Source organism: Anolis sagrei, chromosome 13, assembly GCF_037176765.1.
Source record: "Anolis sagrei isolate rAnoSag1 chromosome 13, rAnoSag1.mat, whole genome shotgun sequence".
NCBI classification, from domain to species: Eukaryota; Metazoa; Chordata; class Lepidosauria; order Squamata; family Dactyloidae; genus Anolis; species Anolis sagrei.
Window position 1 is genome coordinate 7,427,451 of NC_090033.1, and position 20,668 is coordinate 7,448,118.

General features: G+C 50.2%; 2 protein-coding genes across 3 annotated transcripts; both read left to right on the forward strand.

The window, feature by feature from the left end:
• Positions 1–3,330: 3,330 nt before the first annotated feature.
• On the forward strand, positions 3,331–11,894 carry SLC25A34 (solute carrier family 25 member 34). The gene is made up of 5 exons (XM_060758852.2): positions 3,331–5,133; positions 5,790–5,855; positions 8,871–9,023; positions 9,108–9,242; positions 9,948–11,894. The coding sequence occupies exons 1-5, from the start codon at positions 4,732–4,734 to the stop codon at positions 10,125–10,127; spliced, it is 936 nt and encodes a 311-aa protein (XP_060614835.2). The 5' UTR covers positions 3,331–4,731; the 3' UTR covers positions 10,128–11,894.
• A 3,050-nt stretch (positions 11,895–14,944) lies between these two features.
• TMEM82 (transmembrane protein 82) lies at positions 14,945–20,053 on the forward strand. 2 transcript variants are annotated; one of them, XR_010910413.1, is made up of 7 exons: positions 14,945–15,350; positions 15,820–15,892; positions 16,496–16,670; positions 17,022–17,445; positions 18,763–18,950; positions 19,104–19,242; positions 19,887–20,053. XR_010910413.1 is itself a non-coding variant. In XM_060758850.2 (6 exons), exons 1-6 carry the CDS (start codon positions 15,257–15,259, stop codon positions 19,185–19,187), a joined length of 1,038 nt encoding a protein of 345 aa, XP_060614833.2. In that variant the 5' UTR covers positions 14,945–15,256; the 3' UTR covers positions 19,188–19,885. The 2 variants fall into 2 exon arrangements, 1 of the variants encoding a protein (XP_060614833.2); XM_060758850.2 differs by lacking the exon at positions 19,887–20,053 and having other exon boundaries at positions 19,104–19,885.
• Positions 20,054–20,668: the final 615 nt, after the last annotated feature.

Consider the following 20,668-nt stretch of genomic DNA (forward strand, 5'->3'; position numbering starts at 1 on the left):
TGCACTATTTGCAAGAACTAGGTTTCCACAACACAAATGAACAAATACACTGTAGCTTTTCACGCAGCAGCTTTCATACTGGAGCTTTCTCACACAAAGCTTCTCTCACACAGAGGTTTGCCTCCCACTTCTCAGGACAACATCAGCTTTGGCCCAATGGCTCTTAACAGGCTTCGACCTACTCTCCCTTCTTTGTAGTAAAATAATATGGTTGCACTATTTGCAAGAACTAGGTTTCCACAACACAAATAAACAAATACAGTGTAGTTTTTCACGCAGCAGCTCTCATACTGGAGCTTTCTCACACAGAGGTTTGCCTCCCATTTCTCAGGACAACACCAGCTTTGGCCCAATGACTCTTAATAGGCTTTGACCTACTCTCTCTTTGTTGTAAAATAATATGGTTGCACTATTTGCAAGAACTAGGTTTCCATAACAAATAAACAAATACACAGTAGCTTTTCACGCAGCAGCTTTCACACTGGAGCCTTTTCACACAAAGCTTCTCTCACACAGAGGTTTGCCTCTCATTTCTCAGGACAACACCAGCTTTGGCCCAATGACTCTTAACAGGTTTCGGCCTACTCTTTGTAGTAAAATAATATGGTTGCACTATTTGCAAGAACTAGGTTTCCATAACACAAATAAACAAAAGCACAGTCGCTTTTCACGCATCAGCTTTCACACTGGAGCTTTCTCACACGAGGCTTCTCTCACACAGAGGTTTACCTTCCACTTCTCAGGATAACACCAGCTTTGGGCCAATGACTCTTTTAACAGGCTTCGACCTACTCTCTCTTTGTGGTAAAATAATATGGTTGCACTATTTGCAAGAACTAGGCTTCCACAACATAAAGAAAGAAATACACAGTAGCTTTTCACGCAGGAGCTTTCTCACACGAGGCTTCTCTCACACTAAGGTTTACCTCGCACTCCTCAGGACGAGACTAGATTTGAGCCACTGACTAACTGGCTTTGGCCTACTCAGTCTTTCAGTGCTTCACTCACACTTTTGTAATCAAAAATACCCAGTTAATTTTGAATATTTCTGACAGGCCTCACCGCAGTGGCTGCTTCCATCACTTTCTGCTTGTTCTTGAAAATGTTGTTGTCAGCTTTGTCCTTCTCAAACAAGAACTAGGTTTCCATAACTCAAATACACAGATTTACATGCAGCAGCCTTCACACTGGAGCTTTCCCACACGAGGCTTCTCTCACACAGAGGTTCACCTCACACTCCTCAGGACGAGACTAGTTTTGGCTTCGGCCTGCTAACTCTTTCGTTGTTTGATTCACAATTTTGTAATCAAAAATGCCTCTGACAAAGAGATCTGACCAAAGCAAAGCTTCTTCCCTCAATCTGGACACTCAACTCCTTTGGGTGCAGCTTTTTCAGCTGCTGCATCACACTCTTGGCTCGTGTTCAGCTTGTCCACAAAGACTTCCAAGATCTTTCTCACATGGGCTGTTGAGCGAATCCTCCCTTCCTTCTTTCCTTCCTGCCTTCCTCTAAGAAGAGCTTCCAGGAAGGCCAAACGGGCAGCCGACTACGAGGACTTTCCCATTAGGACCGCGCTGACCTACTTCCCATCCCGCTTGGCCTGGCCTCCTTGCAAATAGTCTCTTCGGTAACTGGATCCCCTTCTGCAACCCGGCCTGGAGGGACACCGGCGGACCATGCCGGCGGCACGGGGGCAGCACGGGAACAGTGCCTGCTGGGAAGGAAGGAAAGGAGGGAGGCCCATGAGTACCGGGAACGTGCTCACCACAACCAGCTCCTTGGAGAGACGGAGATGTACGAGGGGCCTTCATTATAGCTTTCCCCTGACCCACTTCTGTTTATCACAGGATGCTGAAACTGCCCGTGTGTAATGATAGAAGTTTCTCTAGGTTGTGTGTCAATTCACAAGTTGGAGCGGAGAACGGTCTTGATGTGACAGGTCCTGAAGTGGAGTGAGGTTTGAGAATGGACCCAGCGGAATACAGAGCAGTCCTCAAGTTCCTTTACTCGAAAGTCTGCACACCAAAGGAGACGTTCGATGAGATGAAAGAAGTTGATGGTGTGGATTCCCCATCATATGATGGAGTCAAGAAGTGGCATCGTCCATTCCAAAGCGGTCGGACATTGGCGGAGACATCTCCAGGGTGACCCCACTCTGCTATTGAGAAACCCAGGAAGTGGAGGTCACCATTTTGGGAAATTGCCGCGTAACCGATCACCTAGCCCAAAATGTCAAGATGAGTGTGGACTCCGTGGAAAAAACCATCTTCAGATGTATAAGATATCTCTCGCTGGGTCTCCTGGCTGCTCACACCTTTCCAGAAGCAGGAACGAGTCCATGAATGTTCTCATGACAATGATGTGCCATGGAAACCATGACTGATCACATAGGATGAAATCTGGGTCCATCCCTCTGATCCTGAGACTCAAGTCCAGTCGATGCCATGGAAGCATCCTGACCCACCACCTCCAAAGAAGGCACATGCCCAACTCTCAGCAGGCAAGGTCATGCTCACGGGATTTTGGGACCGCCACGGAGTACAATGGATGGATTTCCTACCAAAGGATACCATGATCACTGGGGCAGACTAGGCTTCACTGCTGCGGACATTGCGGGAGGTCATCCAAACCAAGAGACGATGTGGACACACCAAAGGTGTCTGCCTTCTGCAAGACAATGCACCAGCTCACAACTTATCTGTTGCCCAAATGGAAGCACCCTGATGTTGAGATGTTTATGCAAGGGGGGAATGGGAGTCATAGAATGTACTGTTTGGACCATGGATGATGGGACTTCATTCTCTTCTTGATACCCCAGCGACCCACACCAATGGCTGATCCAAACTCAGCACACAGAGCCCCCATGATCCCCTCTACATCCTGGTGCAGTTTGACAGATGATGGAGCATGGACGATGGGACTTGCAGTACCTTCACTCACTTCCTCAGACCACTGCAACACACACCAATGACTGATCCAGACCAAACCCGGCACACAGAGTCCCCATGACTCACTCTACATCCTGGTGCGGTTTGTCAGATGATGGATCATGGACGATGGGATTTGCAGTATCTTCACTCACTTCCTGAGACCACTGCGACACACACCAATGACTGATCCAGACCAAGCCCGGCACACAGAATCACCATGACCCACTCTACATCCTGGTGTAGTTTGGAGGAGGGTGGACAATGGATGATGGGACTTGCAGTACCTTCACTCACTTCCTGAGGCCACTGCGACCCACACCAATGACTGATCCTGACCAAACTTGGCACACAGAATCACCATGACCAACTCTACATCCTGGTGTAGTTTGGAGGAGGGTGGACAATGGATGATGGGACTTGCAGTACTTTCACTCACTTCCTGAGGCCACTGCGACCCACACCAATGACTGATCCTGACCAAACTTGGCACACAGAGTCCCCATGACCCACTCTATGTCCTGGTGTAGTTTGTCGGTTGATGGACCATGGATGATGGGATTTGCAGTACCTTCACTCACTTCCTGATACCACTGCGACACACACCAATGACTGATCCTGACCAAACCCGGCACACAGAGTCCCCATGACCCACTCTACATCCTGGTGTAGTTTGGAGGAGGGTGGACCATGGATGATGGGACTTGCAGTACCTTCACTCACTTCCTGAGACCACTGCAACACACACCAATGACTGATCCTGAACAAACCCGGCACACAGAACCTCCCATGACCCACTCTACATCCTGGTGTAGTTTGGAGGAGGGTGGACCATGGACGATGGGACTTGCAGTACCTTCACTCACTTCCTGATACCACTGCGACACACACCAATGACTGATCCTGACCAAACCCGACACACAGAGTCCCCGTGACCCACTCTACATCCTGGTGTAGTTTGGAGGAGGGTGGACCATGGATGATGGGACTTGCAGTACCTTCACTCACTTCCTGAGACCACTGCGACACACGCCAATGACTGATCCTGAACAAACCCGGCACACAGAACCTCCCATGACCCCACTCTACAACCTGGTGTAGTTTGGAGGAGGGTGGACCATGGATGAAGGGACTTGAAGTACCTTCACTCACTTCCTGAGACCACTGTGACACACACCAATGACTGATCCTGACCAAATTCGGCACACAGAGCCTCCATGACCCACTCTACATCCCTGTGCAGTTTGTCAGATGATGGACCATGGACGATGGGACTTGCAGTACCTTCACTCACTTCCTGAGACCACTGCGACCCACACCAACGACTGATCCAGACCAAACTTGGCACACAGCCGCAATTCTAAGGTGCACTCCAATCTTGGAGATGTTTACCCAAGGGAGGAATGGGAGACATAGATTGTGCTGGTCCAGAACAATGTGGCGACATGTGCGCAAAGGGCAGAGGGGTCAGTCTTTGCCCACTGTACTTTGCCGAGCTGTTGATGGTCACTGCCTTGGGAATGAGTCCCTTCCCCTCCTCCTTTCCTCCTTCAGCACTGGCTGTTCCTGCCAGTCCAGGGCAAGACGATGCCTCCTGGGTAAGTAAACACGAGGGGTGGGCGGATGGTGGACAGAGGGAGGCAGGGCCGTGCCTTTGTCCTGCCTCTGAACTTTCCCCCACATTCGGGTTGTCCCTCCCCTTCTGTGGCTCGAGAGGAGGCGCATAAATAGTGCCAGGCGCTGGGTTTCATTCAGGCGAGAGGCAGAGGAGGAGAAGGGCACCCTTGAGGCAGGACCCCCATTATGGACCCCTCTTCTTCCTCCTCCTCCCACCACGTCTCCCCTCCGGTGGACTTTGTGCTGGGGGCCACGGCCTGCTGCCTGGCTTGCGTCTTCACCAACCCACTGGAAGTGGTCAAGACACGGCTGCAACTGCAGGGCGAGCTGCGGGCAAGAGGCAGCTACCCACGGCACTACCGAGGGGTCTTGCAGGCCTTGGTGGCCGTGGGACGGGCCGATGGGCTACGCGGGCTACAGAAGGGCCTGGCGGCTGGGCTCCTCTACCAAGGACTCATGAACGGTGTGCGCTTCTCTTGCTTCTCCCACGCGGAGGCCCACGGGTGGACGCAGCACCGCGGCGGAACCGTGGCAGCCGGAGCCGTGGCCGGAGCCTTGGGTGCCTTCCTGGCGAGCCCTGCTTACCTGGTGAGTGAGTGAATGAGCCAGATTCGGCCGGGAATGGATCCCCATTATTACTACTCGATGTGACACCATTTCAATATTCTATCCCTAGCATGGTCCAACTTCGGCCCTCCCTCCAGAAGTTTTGGATTCCCACAATTCCTGACAACTGAACACAGTATCTATCTCTCATATATGACATGTATATAATCAGCTTCTTAGAAATGCATCAGAATGTAACTCGGGAACATCCTCTGTGACCCTGTCCAGATAATCTCCCGGGAACTGAAACGGTTGAGCAAATCCCTCTGGCTGTTTCCCAAGCCAGGTCATCATCACATTCCTTGTTGGAGTCCAAAACACTTGTAGGGAGGGTCGAAGTTGGACCATGCCTGGTGAAACCGATACGAGATAGTTTTGTCCAACTCAGTGCCGTTGTCATGCGTCCAGGACTGTCCCGGGCCCGGGTTTTCTGAACCAAAGCTTGAGCCTTGGAGCTCGTCCCAGCTAGTTGTGCAGATTGAGCCTCCGAAGTGGGTTGGAGGGCGAAGCCTGGTTCTGCATGGAGCAGAGGGATCTCAGCCCTCTCTTTCCTCCCTGGTTTTTGCATTCAGGGTCTTTCTTTCAGTCTTGGGTGTTAAGAGACTCCTCTCTCGGCTTCTCTTCTCTGCTCCTCTCAGGTCAAGACTCACCTGCAGGCCCAGACCATCGCTGCCGTGGCCGTGGGGCACCAGCACAACCACCAGGTGAGATGCTTCGTTTGCTCCCTCCTTCTGCTGGGCCTGAACCTGTCTCAACGGCGTGAAGACCGGGATCAGGCATCCAGTCATATTCTTCATCGTGGTCCCTGTGAAATTGCACATATTATATTTCCACGTGTCGGACACTTCCCAAGTGCCTAGACCTGTTGTTATTATTACTATATAATAATTTACTCTTATTTCTTATATTTATTATTATTTATTATTATAAATATTTACTAGATTTACTATATTTACTTATTATTTATATGTTTATTATATTTATCATAGGATGCAATCATAGGATAGAGTTGAGAGGGCTCCCTAAAGACCATCCAGTCGGACCCCCTTCTGCCCAGCAGGAAGGCACCACCTGATCCCTCCCAACAGAGGGCCGTCCAGCCTCTGCTTTGAAACCCAGTCAAGTTGTTGTTAGTCATGATAATAATATTTATTATTATATATAATAATATGTATTTATTTATTTATAGATAAATACATGGATTATATTTATCATAAGATGCAGTCATAGAAGCATAGAGTTGGGAGGGCTCCCTAAAGACTATCCAGTCTGACCCCCTTCTGCGGACAGGAAGGCACCACCTGATCCCTCCCAACAGAGGGCCGTCCAGTCTCTGCTTTGAAACCGTCATGTTGTTGCTATTAATGATAATAATATTTATTATTATATATAATAATGTGTATTATTTATCATATTTATTATTATAATAAGTATTTATTATATTTATTTATTGATAGATTGATTATATTTATCATAAGATGCAGCCATAGAAGCGTAGAGTTGGGAGGGTTCCCTAAAGACTATCCAGTCGGACTCTCTTCTGCGGGCAGGAAGGCACCACCTGATCCCTCCCAACAGAGGGCCGTCCAACCTCTGCTTTGAAACCCAGTCATGTTGTTATTAATGATAATAATATTTATTATTAGATATAATAATATGTATTATATTTATTATTATAAATATTATATTTATTTATTTACAGACTGATTATATTTATCATAAGATGCAGTCATAGAAGCGTAGAGTTGGGAGGGCTCGCTAAAGACCATCTAGTCCGACCCCATTCTGCCAATCAGGACGGCACCACTGCTCTGGCAGGGACTTACTGGTGGTAGCTCCCCAAACTCTTCATCTTGCCTGTATTTACTCAATTGGAAGCATATCTGGAGATGGATGAATGGTTAGAGAGGGAGAGAGGGATACCAAAGGGGAGTTTGTGGGGCATTTTCTGGGCAGCCCTGCCCTGTTGTTGGCCCTTTGCACGAGGACAAAAGGCGGTGTTTTGTAACAGTCAGAAGTTGCTGAATGCGAGGGAAAGGGAGCGACAGAGGCGGGCGAGGAGGAGCAAGAAGAGGAAGAAGAGGGAGGTGTGGTGCCGAAGGGCATCTGATGACGCTGGCTGTTTGTGCCGCTGGGCACGGATCACTTTCCAACGGCCTCAGCAAGTTTGCTCAGCAAAACACACACGGACACGGGCGCTCCCTCCTCCCTCCCTTCGGAGCTGGCATACTGGCTCCTCTCCAGTATGGGGAGGGCCTGGACTCTGGCCATCTGTCGGGAGGGATCGTAGGGAGTTCCTTCCAACTGGTAGTTGGAGGAAGGGGAGCAGGGAAGTGCTCAGGAATTGGAGGGAGAAGAATCAGACCATGAGACAGAGCACACATGACGTTCAGTTAAGATACCTGCTAAAAATGCCGAGCTAATTGGGAGACACCCTAGCACCTCTTGCATGAGGAATTCAGGGCTATAAAGGTCCATTCCTTCGTTCTTTCATTGTATCTTCCTTAATGGAAGAAGAAGATTGGACAGGATGTTCCCTGGGGGTCGCTTCGAATTCTAGGATTCTCTGGAGGTCTTACAAAGGAGGCTGGCTGGCCATCTGTTGGGAGGGATTGGAGGGTGTCCTCCTGTGTGCAGGACAAGGCTGGACTGTGTGGTGTAATGTAGAATCAACCATGTGTAGTTCACATTTGATTAGCCCGCACACTGCCTTACCAGAGAAATAAAACATAGCATGCAGATGAAGGGAGGGCCTGGACTCTGGCCAACTGTCGGAGGGGATCGGAGGGGGTTCCTTCCAACTGGGTCTCAGGTCCTTCATTCTTTCGTTCTGTCTTCCTTAATGGAAGAAGAGGGCTGAACAGGATGTCCCTTGGGGGTCCCTTCCAATTCTAGGATTCTCTGGAGGTCTTTCAGCAGAGGCTGGGTGGACATCTGTCGGGAGGGATCGAAGGGTGTCCTCCTTCCCTTCATTCTTTTGTTCTGTCTTCCTTAATGGAAGAAGAGGGCTGAACAGGATGTCCCTTGGGGGTCCCTTCCAATTCTAGGATTCTCTGGAGGTCTTTCAACGGAGGCTGGATGGACATCTGTCAGGAGGGATTGAAGGGTGTCCTCCTTCCCTTCATTCTTTCATTCTGGAAGTAGAGGGCTGAACAGGATGTCCCTTGGGGGTCCCTTCCAATTCTAGGATTCTCTGGAGGTCTTTCAGCAGAGGCTGGATGGAAATCTGTCAGGAGGGATCGAAGGGTGTCCTCCTTCCCTTCATTCTTTCATTCTAGAAGAAGAGGGTTGAACAGGATGTCCCTTGGGGGTCCCTTCCAATTCTAGGATTCTCTGGAGGTCTTTCAGCAGAGGCTGGATGGACATCTGTTGGGAGGGATCGAAGAGTGTCCTCCTTCAGTAGCTCATGAAGTGAGAGCACACTCCAAACTCTGTCTCTCTCTCTGCTTCTCTCTTTTTCTCTCTATGAGCACCAGCATAGCTCAAGCCTGAACAAAAATGTAACAGTACCCAAAAGTCCCAGGCTCAGCCATCTCCCCAATCAGCTCCATGCACCTTATTTTGGGAGGGATTGGAGGGTGACTCCATTTGTGACACTTTGGGGGCCCCTTCCAGGTCTAGAAGCCCCTCATAGTGCAATGCCCCTTGTCCCTTCTTTCCCTCTCTGCCCTTTGTTTACAATGGCTCTCTTGACCCCTGGGCTTTCTCCTCCCTCGCAGAGCGTCTCAGAGGCCTTTGAGACCATCTACCGGAAGCAGGGCGTGCTGGGCCTCTGGCGTGGGGTGAACGGCGCCGTGCCACGTGTAATGGTGGGCTCTGCGGTCCAGTTGGCCACCTTCGCCTCGGCCAAGGAGTGGGTCCGCAAGCGCAAGGTGAGCCAGAGAGAAGGGGCAGGTGAGAGAGGAAGGGTCTTCACGTAGGAAGGCAGCGCACTGACCACTTCCCCTTCCTTCCAGTGGTTCCGGGAAGGCAGCTGGATGGTGGCGCTGGCCGGGGGCATGATCAGTAGCGTGGCCGTGGCCGGGGCCATGACACCCTTCGACGTGGTCAGCACCAGGCTCTACAACCAGCCGGTGGATGAAGCAGGGCTGGTAAGCAAGGGCCATAAATCAACATGTTGTTGTTGTTGTTATGTATTCCCCTCCTTAAGACCTTGCAGAATGGCAGGTCCCCATTCCCCCTTCTGCCCCCTTTGCTCGCCTCCTCCAGGATCAGAAATATATTATTATTATTATTATTATTATTATTATTATTATTATTATTATATTATTATTATCATTATTCTCTTATTCAAGACTGCAAAATGCCGGGTCCCCATTCCCCCTTTTGCTCCCTTTGCTTTCTCCTCTTTGCCTATATTGTTGTTGTTCATATTCCGCATTTCTTCCTCCTTTTGGTATCACCCAATGAGATGTTTATGCAAGGGGGGAATGGGAGTCGTAGAATGTGCAGTTTGGACCATGGATGATGGGACTTCACTCTCTTCTTGATACTCCAGTGACCCACACAAGTATTCTTGTAGAGTTTGATCCAGATCCATCACTGTTTGAGTCCACAGTGCTCTATGGATGTAGGTGAACTACAACTCCAAAACCAAAGGACACTGCCCACCAAACCCTTCCCGTATTTTCTGTTGGTCATGGGAGAACTGTGTGCCAAGTTTGGTTCAATTCCATCGTTGGTAGGGTTCAGAATGCTCTTTGATTGTAGGTGAACTATAAATCCCAACAGCTACAACTCCCAAAATCAATTCTCTTTGCCTGTGACCTTGTAATGTTGTTCTTCCTCCTTTGCAGGGCAAACACTACCGGGGCTTCTGGGACTGCTTTGTGCAGGTCTGCGGGAAGGAGGGCCCCTGGGCGCTCTACAAAGGCCTGGGCCCGGCCTACCTCCGCCTGGGGCCCCACACCATCCTCAGTCTCCTCTTCTGGGACGAGCTGCGCAAGGTCACCTGCCGGCACCTCCACGGCACCTGAGGAGCGCCCGCAACGCACCTGCGGAGCAACACACTCCCCTCTCGGCCTGAGGCGACCCCTGGCCCGGTCAGTGGTCAAGGCCAGACCAAGCCAATTTGAGACGACCTCTGGCCCGGTCAGTGGTCAAGGCCAGACCAACCATGTCGGAATGCTTGCGGAGAGGCCTCAGCGACAGCAACTTCCCTTCTGCAAGGCTTTCCTTCCAGCTCCAAAAGACACACACACACGGACACAAACACACACTCCATTGGATCATGGGCATTATAGTTCAACAGACCAAACTAATACTACTACTATAGCTGCAGATGGGGGCGAAATATCAGGAGAAAATGCTGCTAGGACACGCTAGCCGTACCTTGTGTCAGCAACAAGGGTTTCAGGTGTCTACTACTACTACTACTATTATTATTATTATCATTATTATTATAGCTGCAGATGGGGGGAAAACATCAGGAGAAAGTGCTACTAGGACACGCAGGACGTACCTTGCATCAGCAATAAGGGTTTCAGGTGTCTACTACCACTACTACTACTACTATTTTTATTATTATTATAGCTGCAGATGGGGGCGAAACATCAGGAGAAAATGCTACTAGGACACGCTGGCCGTACCTTGTGTCAGCAATAAGGGTTTCAGGTGTCTACTACTACTACTATTATTATTATTGCAGCTGCAGATAGGGGCGAAACATCAGGAGAAAATGCTACTAGGACACGCTGGCCGTACCTTGTGTCAGCAATAAGGGTTTCAGGTGTCTACTACTATTATTATCATTATTATTATAGCTGCAGATGGGGGCGAAACATCAGGAGAAAGTGCTGCTAGGACACACTGGCCGTACCTTGCGTCAGCAACAAGGGTTTCAGGTGTCTTCCTCTTGGATCGCTATACAAAGGGCAGGCTTAGCAAACAATGCACAGTATCCTGACATTGACTACATTGCCCATTGCACATCATGGTTGCGAGTCGACCATCCCACACTGCGCTTGGCATGATTTGGAATCGCAGCCCAGCGAAGGCAATCCTTAAAGAAAATTGCGCATAATCATTTTTCAAAAAAATTGTCCGGAGAGTCCTTCTCGAATCAATCCAGTGACTATTATTATTATTGTCTGAAGGAGCCATTAGCCACAGATGGGGGCAAAATGTCAGGAGAAAATGCTGCTAGAAACATCGTAACATCATGCCAGTGATTCTGGCCACGAAAACCTTGGACAACGTGAAAATAAATAACCGCATTCGACGAATAGGACTGTAGCTAAGCGAAGGTCTCTTTGGGGGATTCGTAAAGGGAATCGGAACGCTCGGAACGTGTTCGAGGACCAGCGCAGTGACTCCGAGAAGCCCGCTTTGCGTCCTATCTAAACAGCAGCCCTTTTAAGGCGGAAAGCAAGCTTGTCTACACTTCCGCCAGGCTGGCCCTAAAAGCCACACCTACACACACTCCCTTGGGTCATGGGCATTACAGTTTAACAGACCAAACTGACAATTGTTGTTGTTATTGCTGTCTGAAGATGCAGGCGAAATGTCAGGAGAGAATGCTGCTAGGACTCTTTTTGCACAGAAGGGTCTCAACTAAGGAGAAGGAGGTGGCCAGTGGCCTTCTTGGCCCAAAGAAGTGGCTGCTTCTCCTCCAGTGAATGAGTGACGACGCTTCCTCTCTCCGTTGGGCCCCATGGAACGCAATGGGGAGCATGGAGGGTGTTGAGGGAAGAAGTCCGGACTCTGCACTCCGCCTGAATAATAAAACGCCTCTTGTTTTCCTCCTCGGTCGTGCGCTTCTTCTCCCTGTGCGGCCAAAGGGCAATCTGATCCCTGTTCAGTTGCATCTTGAGAGACTTCTAGATCCGCCTTGAGTCCCTTTGGGGAGATAGAGCAGAATATAATAATAATAATAATAATAATAATAATAATAATTATTATTATTATTATTATTATTATTATGTGTGGCCCTCATGGGGGTTCTGTGTGGGAGGTTTGGCCCATTTCTATCATTGGTGTGATTCAGATTGTAGATGAACTATAAATCCCAGCAACTACAACTCCCAAATGTCAAGATTCTATTTCCCCCAAACTCCACCAGTGTTCACATTTGGGCATATTGAATATTTGTGCCAAGTTTGGTCCAGATCCTTCATTGTCTGAGTCCACAGTACTCTCTGGATGTAGCTGAACTACAACTCCCTAACTCAAGACCAATGGCCACCAAACCCTTCCAGTATTTGCTCTTGTTCATGGGAGTTCTGTGTGCCAAGATTGGTTCAATTCCATCGTTGCTGGGGTTCAGAATGCTGTGATTGTAGGTGAACTATAAATCCCAGCAACTACAACTCCCAAATGCCAAGATTTTATTTCCCCCCAAACTCCACCAGTGTTCACATTTGAGCATATTGAGTATTCTTGTAGAGTTTGGTCCACATCCATCATTGTTTGGGTCCACAGTGCTCTCTGGATGTAGGTGAACTACAACTCCCAAACCAAAGGACACTGCCCAACAAACCCTTGCAGTATTTTCTGTTGGTCATGGGAGAACTGTGTGCCAAGTTTGGTTCAATTCCATCGTTGGTGGGGTTCAGAATGCCCTTTGATTGTAGGTGAACTATAAATCCCATCAAGTACAACTCCCAAATGAAAAAAAACACATTTTTTTTTTGAGTGAAGGGCATACATTGGGTTGTTAGGTGTCTTGTCCCCAAATTTGGTGTTAATTCGTCCAGTGGTTTTTGAGTTCTGTTAATCCCACAAACGAACATTACAATTTTATTTATAGAGATATAATAATAACGGTCCCCCTCTCTGGGCTGAGAGAGTGTGACTTGCCCAGGGTCAACACAATGAGTGCCACTTCCGAACTCCATCCCGCTCACTTCCAAACTCCATCCCTTCTCACCGAAGCCGTACCTACTGAGCTGCTCACATTTGCGTTTTTTTTTCCGAACTGTTAGGTTGGCAGGAGCTAGGGCTGACAGCAGGAGCTCACCCCATCCCACAGCTTCGAACTGCCAACCTTCAGGTCAGCGGTTCGGCAACCCAAGGGTTTAACCCATTGCTCCAATCGTATGGAAAAGTGGTTTCTTCTTCCATCCCTCCCACTTTGTCCTCACAACAGCCTTGCGAGGAAGGCCTGGCTCTCCCAAAAGTCCTCGTTTTGCTCGGCAGCCTTCGCCTCCTTTCTCTTCCCAATGCACCAACTGCCATCTAGTGGCCAGCCAGCACAGGCCACTTCCTGCGGTGAAACGAACTGCCCTTAGAGCAGGTGTGGGCCAACTTCGGCCTTCCCTCCAATTGTTGTGGAGTCCAACTCCCACTTGGAATGGTGGGAATTGGTGTCCAAAATACCTGGAGGGAAGGCCGAAGTTGGCCCATGCCTCCCTTAAAGGCAGTGAAAAGTATACCTGGATTCGGAAGTGGAGCGGGATGGAGTTTGGAAGTGGAGGTCATTGCCGATCGAGATGGAGTTCGGAAGTCGAACTCATTGCCGATCGGGATTGAGTTCGGAAGTGGAACTCATTGCCGATCGGGATGGAGTTCGGAAGTGGAGCTCATTGCCGATCGGGATGGAGTTCGGAAGTCAAACTCATTGCCGATCGATATGGAGTTCGGAAGTGGAGCTCATTGCCGATCGAGATGGAGTTCGGAAGTCGAACTCATTGCTGATCGGTGGAGTCTGGTAGTGGAACTCATTGCCGATCGGGATGGTGTTCGGAAGCGGAGCTCATTGCCGATCGGGATGGAGTTCAGAAGCGGAGCTCATTGCCGATCGGGATGGAGTTCGGAAGCGGAGCTCATTGCCGATCAGGATGGAGTTCGGAAGTCGAACTCATTGCCGATCGAGATGGAGTTCGGAAGTCGAACTCATTGCCGATCGGTGGAGTTTGGGAGTGGAACTCATTGCCGATCGGGATGGAGTTCGGAAGCAGAGCTCATTGCCGATCGGGATGGAGTTCAGAAGTGGACCTCATTGCCGATCGGGATGGAGTTCGGAAGCGGAACTCATTGCCGATCAGGATGGAGTTCGGAAGCAGAGCTCATTGCCGATCGGGATGGAGTTCGGAAGCGGAGCTCATTGCCAATCGGGATGGAGTTCGGGAGTGGAGCTCATTGCCGATCGGGATGGAGTTCGGAAGCGGAACTCATTGCCGATCGGGATGGAGTTCGGAAGCGGAGCTCATTGTCGACCGGGATGGAGTTCGGAAGCGGAGTTCATTGCCGATCGGGATGGAGTTCGGAAGCGGAGCTCATTGTCGACCGGGATGGAGTTCGGAAGCGGAGTTCATTGCCGATCGGGATGGAGTTCGGAAGCGGAGCTCATTGCCGATCGGGATGGAGTTCGGAAGTGGAACTCATTTCCGATCGGGATGGAGTTCGGAAGTGCTCATTGCGTTGACGTGGGCAAGTCACACTCTCTCAGCCCGGAGCGGGAGGCCGTGCGGGGAAAATGCCCCCGAAGGAATCCAAGGAACTGTAGGGTGAGATTGCCGCAACGGGGGGGGGGGGGGGGCTCGTCACTCCAACGTGACACCGACAGGTCTGGATTGTGTGGCTCAAATCACATAGTTGCATATGTTGCTTTGCGGAAGTGGTGCACATGGACATCTCCATCCATATCGTGGAGTTGGAAGAGACCCCAAAGAGGGCCATCTAGTCCAACTTCCTTCTGCCTTCATGCAGGAAAAGCACAAAGCGCCCCCTGACAGATGGCCATCCAGCCTCTTGTTTGGAAGTGTCCAGGGAAAGAGCTTCCACCAGTCTCTGAGGCAGAGAGTTCCACTGTTGAACAGCTCTTAAGGTCTTGGAATCTCTGATCTAAACATTAGGAAGTTCAAGCAGAGTCTAAACAATCCTCTCCCTGAGGACACCCTTTCACGTGGCTCTCATGTGTCCTCCTCTCAGCCTTGTCTTCTGCAGGTCAACATCCCCAGCTCTTTAAGATGCTCCTCAAGGGATTGTTGACGGTCTCCAGACCTTTGCCCTCTTCCTCTGGACTCCTTCCAGCTCTGAGCCAAAGCCTCTCCTTCCTCCCAGGGCAATGATTAACCGCAGGATAGCGAGGGACGGGCAAAGGTCCAGTGCGGATGGGCAGTCCCAGTCCCTCCTCCTCCTCCTTCTTTGAAGCAGAGTGGACACCATGCTGTCAGGCTTGGCCTCCTGGCTGCTCTCCTGGCTGCCCGCTTGGCCCGGCCTTGAGTGGGGTTCCCACTTGGTGGACGCCTTCCTCCAAGGTGAGTCGTCGTTGTTGGCATTTCAGGACGGTCTTCTTGGATTCTCACAAAGGTGGAAGCCGTTGTCCTTCATGCTCAGCATGCATCTTGGCTTTTGCGGCAAAGGCAACTTGTTCCCCTACCACGGCGTTGATTCCGTGCCAGCCTGGAGTCATTCATGGATCCTTCTTCAAACCGCTGCTCTATTCAGACCTATAGGGATTCTCGATCCGTTTTGATCACTCCCATTGGACGGAAGATCCCAGGCAGAAATGTGGATCTAAGTCATCTCATCGAGGTCAGGAATACTTTGATCACTTTTAGAGTGGCAAAGTTTTGTGAAGAAGCTCGAAACTCGAGGAGGCGCGTTGGGAATGATTTTGTTAAAAGCTCTGTTTTTATATTGTTTTGAAAGTTTGTCATTCTTTGGTTTGTGATTGTAACAATAATTTCAATTCGCTTGCCGATTCTGACCTGGCCTCCCTTGCAGGGCTGGTGGGCGCCTGTGCCATCTCCATCCTCTGCAGCCTGATGAAGGTCTACCTCTACATCCAGTGCCTCAAGTGAGTTTGGCTTTGTGTTGCTAGTCCAGTCCTGGGCCAACTTTGGCCCTCCGGGTGTTTTGGACTCCAACTCCCACAATTCCTAACAGCCGGTAGGCTGTTAGGAATTGTGGGAGTTGGAGTCCAAAACACCCGGAGGGCCAAAGTTGGTCAGGACTGGACTGGTGAGTGTTTAGGGTCCCATGTCTGTCCCAGGGGTCAACAGGATCTCTGTAACGGTCCTTTGCTCCGTCTGTGTTGCTATGGGTTTAGTGTTTATGTTGTCAAAGACTTTCATGGTCATGTTCCGGAAGCATTCTCTCCTGACGTTTCACCCACATCTATGGCAGGCATCCTCAGAGGATGTGAGGTGTGTTGGAAACTAGACAAGTGGGGCTTATACTGCTGAGGAGGTACTTATTGATCAACTCACATTTGAATGTGTTCGAACTGCTAGGTTGGCAGGAGCTAGAGCTAACCCCATCCCACGGATTCCAACTGCCGACTTTCAGGTCAGCAGTTCAGCAGCACAAGGGTTTAACCCACTGCGCCACCTGCAGCCCCCTACTCATGCCATAGTTGCACAACATGAGTGGTTATGACAGTCTCTCGCTCTCTCGTCAGTGACCCCGAGCGGCAGGCAGAGGAGGAAGCCCTGCGCTTGCGTCGTCCGCTCCTGGACCGGCTCCACCTCCCGGTGACAGCTGCCCTGCTGACGGTGGTGGGCTCCCGCGTGGCCGCCCTGGTGGTCCTCGAGTTCTCCCTCCGCGCTGTCTCCGCCCTCCTCTCCTTCGAGAAGGTCAGTGGAGCACCTGGGAGGGCACAGTCCTGGGAAAAAGCAGTGGTCAAGCTATGTTGATGGGTCTTCTGATGAACTCGAATGTCCAAAGATAACGGATCTTAGGAAACAAAGATGGAAGACTCAAAGGGTGCTGATCTTAATCAATCAATGAGTTAACGAATGCACATACTCTAAGGGAGGAGTGGTAGATTCTCAGTTTTGTGTGAATTGTACCAACATTTGGGGCTGACTGGCAAAGGAAGTCGGCTATCTCAGCATACACACAATGAATCCGATCATTACCTGGCTTGGGAAACAGCCAGAGGGATTTGCCCAATGCAGGTTACTATTTCTCCCTCTCTCCGGCAGGGTGCACCCTCCTCCTCTTCCTCCTCGCAGATGCTGCTGCTGTTGTGCCAATTCTCGCTGGGCTGCGGCATCTCCTGCAGCCTGGGCTTCCTCCAGGAAGGGGCGCCCCACCGGATGTGGAACTTGCTGCTGGCGGTGCTGCTGGCCGCCCTGCTTGCCCGCCTCTGCACCCACCTTACCTTCCACGTCCTGGCTCTCTTCCGGCTCCACGCCGCCCAGCGCTACTGCGGTGCCTGTCTCTCGCTCCTGGCCACCTGGCACCGCATCCCGGCCCTCCTGCGCCGTGCCTTGGCCGTTGCCTTCCTTGTGGCCGACCTCTGTGCCGTGGCCCTCATCAACCGGGACTTCCTCACCACCGCTGAGGCCCTGCGCTTCTGGACCCCGCTCACCATCTGCTACACCCTCCTGGTTATCTACATGCAAGGTCCGCTCGAAAGAAAACCGAATCATTTTATGAGCCCAGCATGCTCTCCTCCTCTTCTTCCTCCACTTCCTCTCCTTTGTCTTGTTCCTCTTCTCCTTCTCTTCCTCACCACCACCAAGGCTCTGCACTTCTGGACCCCTCTCACCATCTGCTACACCCTCCTCGTCATCTACGTTCAAGGTCCACTTGAAAGGAAACCGACTCAGATTATGAGTCCAGCATGCTCTCATCCTCCTCTTCCCCTTCCTATACTTCCGCTCCTTTGTCTTCTTCCTCTTCTCCTTCCTCTTCCTCACCACCACCGAGGCCCTGCACTTCTGGACCCCTCTCACCTTCTGCTACACCCTCCTCATCATACATGTGCAAGGTCCGCTTGGAAGGAAACCGAATAAGGTTATGGGCCCAGCACGCTCTCCTTCTCTTCTCCTTCCTCCACTTCCTCTCCTTCTTCATCTCCCGTGTCGTCTTCTTCTTCTTCCTGACTACCACCAAGGCCCTGCGCTTCTGGACCCCACTCACCATCTGCTACATCCTTGTAGTTATCTACATGCAAGGTCCGCTTGGAAGGAAACACACTTGGGTTATAGGCCCAGCATGCACTCCTCCTCATCAACCTTCCTCTTCCTCTTCTTTGCTTCTTCATTTACTCCTCCTCCCAATCCTCCTTCCTCTTCTTTGCTTCTTCTTCCTCCTCCTTCATCTTCTTCCTCTCCTTTGACTTGTCCTCCTCTTCTTTCTTCCTCTTCTTCCTTTCCTTCTTCCTCTCTTTTGACTTCCTCTCCTTCCTTCTTCTCTTTTTCATTTCCTTCTTCCTCCTCTCCTTCTTCCACCTCTTCTTCCTCTTCTTCTTCCTCTCCTTCCTTTTTCCTCTTCTTCCTTTCCTTCTTTTTCCTCTCGTTCCTCTCCTCTGACTTCCTCCTTCTTCCTCTCCTTCTTCTTCCTCTTTTTCTCTTCCTCTCTCCCTCTTCTTTCCCTTTTCTCTTTTTCTTCCTTTGTCTCTTCTTCCTCTCCTTTGACTTCCTCTAGTTCCTTTTTCCTCCTCTTCTTCCTTTCCTTCTTTTTCCTCTCCTACCTCTCCTTTGATTTCCTCCTTCTTCTTCCTCTCCTTCTTCCTCCTTCTCTTTTACTCTTCCTCTCTCCCTCTTTTTCCTCTTTTCTCTTTTTCTTCCTTTGTCTCTTTCCCCTCTTTTCCTCTTCCTATCCTTCATCTTCCTCTCCTCCTTTTTTCCTCTTCCTCCTCCTTTCACTCTTTCACGTATTCTTAATTCTAAACCCCTTCCGGAGTGACCCACCTCCCTGTCTCTCTCTCTCACGCAGAAGAGCAGCGGCAGAACCCCTCTGAGCAGATGGCCTTCCAGACGGTCTTTGTGCGGATGGGGGGCCTCCTGGTCCTGCTGATGACGGTGGGGCGCTGGGCGGACATCGCCAGCCTCCTGGTCTCCTTAGTGGGGGAGCTCTGGTGCCTCCTGCAGGCCAGGGCCATGATGGACATCTGCCGCAAACAGGTGAGAAGAAGCCGGACCCCTAGGTGCCCCTTCCCCAAAAGCCACGGCACAAAGGGGGAGTGGTAGGGGTCACGGCAGCCCCCCACAAACATCTTCCTTCGGCCTCTGCTATTGATCTCCTTGTCTCTGCATTGATATTTCCTTCTCGCCAAGGACTTCTCTCAGAGGTCGTCTCGCTCGCCTTCCTCCTCCCGGCGGCCCCCAAAGTGGCATGAAGAGCAGCCCACCAAGTCCTAAAGCAGAAAGATCTGGCAGAGGAGATCCAGCGGGATCTTGTGATTGCGCCCCACAGGTGCGTTGGTTTGGAAGGTGTACAGGAGTTTATTATAAATTGTATGATTTTAACTGTATTTGTGTTTAGATTGGCTGCAGTAATGCTGGAGCGGCCTAAGTCAGAGGAGTCCTCCATGTGCGTTGCCATGGAGACTGCTGCAGGAGAGAGGGAAGTGGGAGGAGCTTAGAGAGGAGAGTTTGAAAAAACGGCAGTTAAAAATCAGTTAGAGTTTAGGTTTAGAGGAGTGAGCAGTCAGGAGTTAGGTTCAGAGGAGTGAGGAGTGAGGAGATGGGAGAGAAGGAAAGGAAAGGTGGCGGAGTGACTTGTGAAACAAAACTTTGAGGCTTTGAAAAGCTGGGTTTGGCTATTGGAAGTTTCTCAGGCTAGTGCAGCCGAATGATGAAACATAGCTGGTATTCTTTAGTCTAAGGAGAGGCTAAAGAATAGTTTACTTAGTATTTGATCTAGGGAGGATCAACTAAGGGAAACATCCCTGTATGGAAACTTTGTCTGAAACAAGTGCTCTACGTCAGAAAGATACTGTGTTACTTGAAAGAATGAACTGTTAAAGTTACAAGTATTATTCCAAGTGCAACAAGGAAAAGTTATGTCTTGCAACCACACGCTGTGTACTTAATAAAATTGTTAACTTTTATTTGAAGATCGCCTCAGTTCCGTCTATTCTGGGTATAAAGTGCCATTTCACACAATATTACAACTTACCTCACGTGGTGGCAGAAACGCAGGGAAAAGTAACCAAATAAATCTACATTCTTCTCTCCAGTCACGCTACAATATATACAGTGTAATTATTACTAAGTTATTACTTTCTTAATAAAGGAGGAGGTGCAATTGAACAGCCTCCCTTCCAACTTGATGGTAGATTTGGTTCCTAATTGGCAACCTCCATTGCAAATCGGCTAGTCCTTTTTAAAGATGGGAACTGGAGTAAAATCTCCTGAATACTGGTTCCTTTCAAATTGGTGGCAACAATAAATCATCCCTCAGCTTCCCTGCTTCTTTTCAGAAGGGTCCATTGTGTTGGCCCTTTGGGGGCTCTGAAGACCCTCCTTCGGGGAAGAAGCTGTGGATTTGTTGACCTCTTGAGCATCTCCTCAAAGGCACAGAAGCAAAATAAGGAAGCGAGCTAGCTCAGTCGGCTCCAAAGCCTGGAGCGGCTCTTCTCTTTTATTGCAGTCTACACTATCTACAGGAGCAGAGTAAAATACGTCCGTTCACTTTGCCATACATCGCCGGAAACAGCAACGCATGGTTATCTGATTCCTGTGGAATGTAAACACGTCGGGCGCAGAAGAGTGGGCAACCTGGAAAGCCGCGCTTGAGCACCACGAGATGCAGAAACGGGGCCACAACGTGGAGTCCACAACATGCGAGTGCGGAGGAAAGCCAACCACAGACTACAATGCAACCTGACAACCTTCTC

What these genes read in the sequence shown, in the direction of transcription:
- SLC25A34 (XM_060758852.2), top strand. Translation starts at nt 4,732, where the DNA reads ATGGACCCCTCTTCTTCCTCCTCCTCCCACCACGTCTCCCCTCCGGTG. An exon ending in GGCACCAGCACAACCACCAG is followed by an intron (nt 5,856 to 8,870) that starts GTGAGATGCTTC and finishes CCTCCCTCGCAG; the next exon opens with AGCGTCTCAGAGGCCTTTGA. An exon ending in CGGTGGATGAAGCAGGGCTG is followed by an intron (nt 9,243 to 9,947) that starts GTAAGCAAGGGC and finishes CCTCCTTTGCAG; the next exon opens with GGCAAACACTACCGGGGCTT.
- TMEM82 (XM_060758850.2), top strand. Translation starts at nt 15,257, where the DNA reads ATGCTGTCAGGCTTGGCCTCCTGGCTGCTCTCCTGGCTGCCCGCTTGG. An exon ending in CCTGGTTATCTACATGCAAG is followed by an intron (nt 17,446 to 18,762) that starts GTCCGCTCGAAA and finishes TCTCTCACGCAG; the next exon opens with AAGAGCAGCGGCAGAACCCC. An exon ending in TGGACATCTGCCGCAAACAG is followed by an intron (nt 18,951 to 19,103) that starts GTGAGAAGAAGC and finishes CTTCTCGCCAAG; the next exon opens with GACTTCTCTCAGAGGTCGTC.